Source organism: Salvelinus alpinus, chromosome 20 (assembly GCF_045679555.1).
Source record: "Salvelinus alpinus chromosome 20, SLU_Salpinus.1, whole genome shotgun sequence".
Classification (NCBI taxonomy): domain Eukaryota; kingdom Metazoa; phylum Chordata; class Actinopteri; order Salmoniformes; family Salmonidae; genus Salvelinus; species Salvelinus alpinus.
The window spans coordinates 43666416-43670741 of record NC_092105.1 but is presented as its reverse complement, the minus strand read 5'-3'; the positions used below and the strand labels follow the sequence as shown (position 1 = coordinate 43670741).

The window sequence follows — 4326 nt, the reverse complement described above, 5'->3', positions numbered from 1 at the left end:
CTACTGATTAGCTTCGCTCTCATTTTCATATTTGAAGATTAGGTAATCTATCACTGGAAGCTTGTTCTAAAATGGTCACTGATTATCTCATTGGTCTAACCAGCTGACGGTCTTCCTATGTATTGGGGGCAGGGCTCTAAAGTGCGACCTATTTGCTTCTACTCCAACCAGGTCAAAGGATCTGACACACATTACCACCACAACAATTGTATATACCTGTAGTGGGTCGCCTGGACAGCATTTTTCATTCATAAACCATGTCATAGGCAGTTCTAAAACTACTCCCGCGTAGTTGACCTTTTGTTTACACTTTGTTCAATCATGTTACCTCGTTTTCTAGCTAGCTAACAACCTGGTTACTTTACCGATACATCTAAACATTTGGGGTCACAAAAAGAAAGGAAAAGGGATAGCTTCTTCAGGAGATCAATGATCATTGCAATAAATTAATGACCGATCTCTTGTATGTCGTCATCACAGGCCTTATGTTTAGAGAAAAATTGTGATTTTACACAATGTAGAAACATAATATTACACAAATTACTTTGTAAAATGACAGGTATTCGTATTAGCATTTTAGCTTTTATAATAAATGGATGTATTTACAGTGTTAGGCTACATGTCAGTTTCTAGGGCATAACATGTGCTTCAAAAGTAGCTAGAATTCATGTAGACCCTATATAGTATCTCAATCAATAACAAATTAAAACATGTATTTTCTGTCGCTTCTAAATTGTATGTGGCGTTCCTAACTTAAAAAAATAAAAGATTAATTGGGAGCACCAGTGCAGCCAATTAAAAACGTTAATTTAGAGCCCTGATTGGGGGTTGGCTAATTCTTCAGACTTGAACAACTAATCCTCGTTGAAGGAACTATCCCTGCTGGTTTTGACTCTCCGAACATTCCCTGAGTGTGAAGGTCTGTCTGTATACAGCTGACTGCTTGTGGGGTAGTGCGCTGCAGAGGGAGTGTCGTGTGAGAGGCGACCATTGCCTCCTGGAATTTAACTCATCAATATCCACTCAATTCCTATGAGAATCTATTTCCATCTGTCAACGCAATGGACCCGAATAGTCAATGGATTTAAATTTGCTGCTCTGACTTGACCGCTGTCGTTTAGAACGACTTCTCCGCAAGCAAGGAACGCCGCCCGCAAACGAGGAACGCCGTCTCTCCAGGCTGTAGCCTACGCCGTAGCCTACGCTGCAAGAATGGGAACGGTGCTTTCCATATCTCCAACATCTAAGAAGGAGGCTATTCTGGATGACAGAAAAGAGGGTGACCACGCAATCAAAACGGGGAGCGTAAAGAACAATTCCCTGTTTGTCCCAGTTCTCACATTGAAGAAACTGTTTACCACATCGACCAAGAAAAATAGTTGTAAGAAAGTCAACCCGAACGCCGCACAGGTGAACAACAACAGCCACGTAGACCAGCAAAATAATGAAAATAACAAAAAATCCCAGCAATCGAGTACGGATGGTAAGAAAGCACCACTCGCTGTACCAGTGCCGGCCGTTCCTACCCAAAGCCTTGAACCTAACCAGCCCCAGGTCCCCTCTGAGAATGTGAAGCTTTTGCCTGTCCAAAAGCAACTTAGTAAAGTAGACCTCTCGCCGAGGCGTGTGATTATCCAGGCATCGACCGGGGAGCTGTTGCGCTGTCTTGGCGAATTTGTGTGCAGGAGATGCTGTAAAGTCAAACTCACCTACAATGAGGTCATCCTATGGTTCCGAAATGTCGACCGAACCCTTCTCCTCCAAGGCTGGCAGGACCAGGGATTCATTACACCTGCTAACTTAGTCTTCGTCTACCTGCTCTGTAAGGAATCGATACCCGATGATATCGACAGCGCATCCGAACTCCAAGGTATCTTCCTGCTCTGTCTCTATCTATCCTACTCGTACATGGGTTGCGAGATATCATACCCTCTGAAACCATTCATGATTATGGAAAATGAGGATAATTTCTGGGATTGTTCTATGAGCATCATCAATAACACGAGTGCCAAAATGTTGCAGTTAAATGCAGACCCGCACTTTTTCACGGAGGTGTTTCAAGAGCTAAAAGATGAAGGCGAGTCGAGGGACAAAGACTTGGACCGTTAAATCAAAGGAGAGCTCCGATGTATGTTTCTCAAAAGCCCTGAAATAGTGGTTTGAATGTAATATTCAACAGTTTAAGGCCTATGCCTACGAGATTAGGAAAATCCAATCTAAAGTGAATATACATTTCTAAGACATGCGTGTTGACTTGTACCAGTGAGTGTTAAAACTAATTGTATTGCGTAACCATGGATCAGTATATGCATGTTGTATTCTAAATGTAGGCCAATCTTCTTTTGTACACTTCTGCGAATACTGTAGGATAGTCACGGGGACTCCGTGGATCAATGGAATGTCTGCAAATACATAAATGTGTGGGTAATCTGGACTACTTTTATAATTGCCTTGATGTTCACTTATGGAGTTATGTTGTGGGCAACAAAAAGCTGTATTTTATGCATCGAGAGGTGGAGCTATCCAAGGTACTGGCGTAGCCTTTACGCATCGTAAACCTATGCTAGCACTTAGGACATAGAAGGGAATGCACAAAGAAAGATTCTTTAGCGTAATTTGTGCCAAGTATCACAATATTAAACACTGTGGTTTACATCATTATTTATTTGTAACTATTATACCAGATTGTTTCCATTTGAAAAAATATATCTATTTTAATTTAAAAAATAATTGTTGCCATTTTGTTGATGTACTTGTTGAAGTGACAAAAAAAAATCAGTTATAATGGTTTATTAATGTTATTTACCCTATTTGTGAACTTGTAATGGTGCAATAGTTACTGCTAAAAGCTGGTGGTTGTTTTCAGCATTGTAGGTGCATCTCTCCAATCTACTGTTTATCTGTGGCTCAGTGCTCTGCATTGGAGCCTGAAAGAAGGTCCTGGCAACATCATGTAATTGTGTTTATCTAAACTGGTGCAGCATTCACTAACAGTAAAGTGTTTACGTTATTTAGTGTCGTGGTAATATGCTAGTGCTTGAAGGAACTGGACTATATGCTAGTGCTTGAAGGAACTGGACTGTTACCCCTACTAATATGTTCAGAAGATGGACTTTTCTTCGACATCTGATGAGCCACCATGTTCACAGTTAGCCGATCTGTTACTGTGGCTCATTTGCATATGTTTAATCATACATGGCTTTCACTTGCACAATGTGATTATGTGCTCAGAGCAATCAGGAACCACTCTGGTATAGCACTCATTTCTGGAGAGCTGTTCTCAAACATAATGTAACATAAACAATGCAATGATACACTAGTGAACTGTCAATACTTGTCTATGTTATTGCTGTGGAATTAAAGAACTTGAAGTACATTTTGCTGTCTGTGTTTTTGTGTGTGTATATCTGAGCGTGAGAGAGCTGGCCCTAGTGCTGAAAGGAAAACTCTTGCTGAGGCAGTGATGACCTGAAAGGCCTCTCATCCACATTCACGTCCTAAGCCTTTAGCTGTTGGCTATTTGCATCCTTGTTATCCACTTTGTACTGTATTAGGCAACCTGTAACACACGCCTACATATGCTTAACACAAACGTAACATATAGGCTACTACAGTATCATAACATTAGGGTTTTGGTGAAATAGTCTTAAACTAATCAAGGGATTTTACGCATTTCAAGAAGGTGAAACACTGATACGGACATTTTGGGCTATTCGACACCCAGGTAACGTACTTGGTCTTTAAAGATTCCTATTTAATTTTGGAAATCAATTTGGGTCAGGAAAAGATAAGTTTACACTTAATATTTTATTTCAATTTAGCTTTGAGAACAATATTTCCTGACCCACTTTTCTCTGAAATTGTCGCAGTGAATCTTCATGAGACTGTGTGGCTCACATGAAACAGGAAGCAGTAGAGTTCTACTTGGAGTTAATAATCCAGGGCTGCATCCCAAATGGCAACCTTTTCCCTATATAGTTGCCCTACAGATGTAGGACCTTAATTTGACCTATACAGTCACAGAAAAATGATCCTTCAGCAACAGGATTTGAATGTTTAGTCCGTAATGTTGCTTGATCGTGGTTAGGCAACTATCTGGCCAAATGTAGGCTACATGAAAAGTGCAACACTGTTAATGTTAGTGTGGGTTTTCATTGAATTTATGTGAACCTTTGACCAAGACCCTGATCAAAAGTAGTGCACTATATAGGGAATAGGGTGCCATTTGAGACGCAGGCCAGGTCTGATGGCTGGCTGGTGCATTCCTCTCCTCCTTGTCTCTATGGTAACCAGTGGATTACTGAATGACTATTGGCCACATCATCA

At 40.8% G+C, this 4326-nt stretch overlaps 1 protein-coding gene across 1 annotated transcript; it reads left to right on the top strand.

Moving 5' to 3' along the window:
• The first annotated feature begins 837 nt into the window (after positions 1 to 837).
• Positions 838 to 3376, top strand: LOC139546950 (cyclin-dependent kinase 5 activator 1-like). The gene has a single exon (XM_071355941.1). The coding sequence runs from the start codon at positions 1213 to 1215 to the stop codon at positions 2107 to 2109; it is 897 nt and encodes a 298-aa protein (XP_071212042.1). The 5' UTR covers positions 838 to 1212; the 3' UTR covers positions 2110 to 3376.
• Positions 3377 to 4326: the final 950 nt, after the last annotated feature.

Excerpts from the sequence above, each read along its gene's own strand:
- LOC139546950 (XM_071355941.1), top strand. The coding sequence starts at position 1,213 with ATGGGAACGGTGCTTTCCATATCTCCAACATCTAAGAAGGAGGCTATT.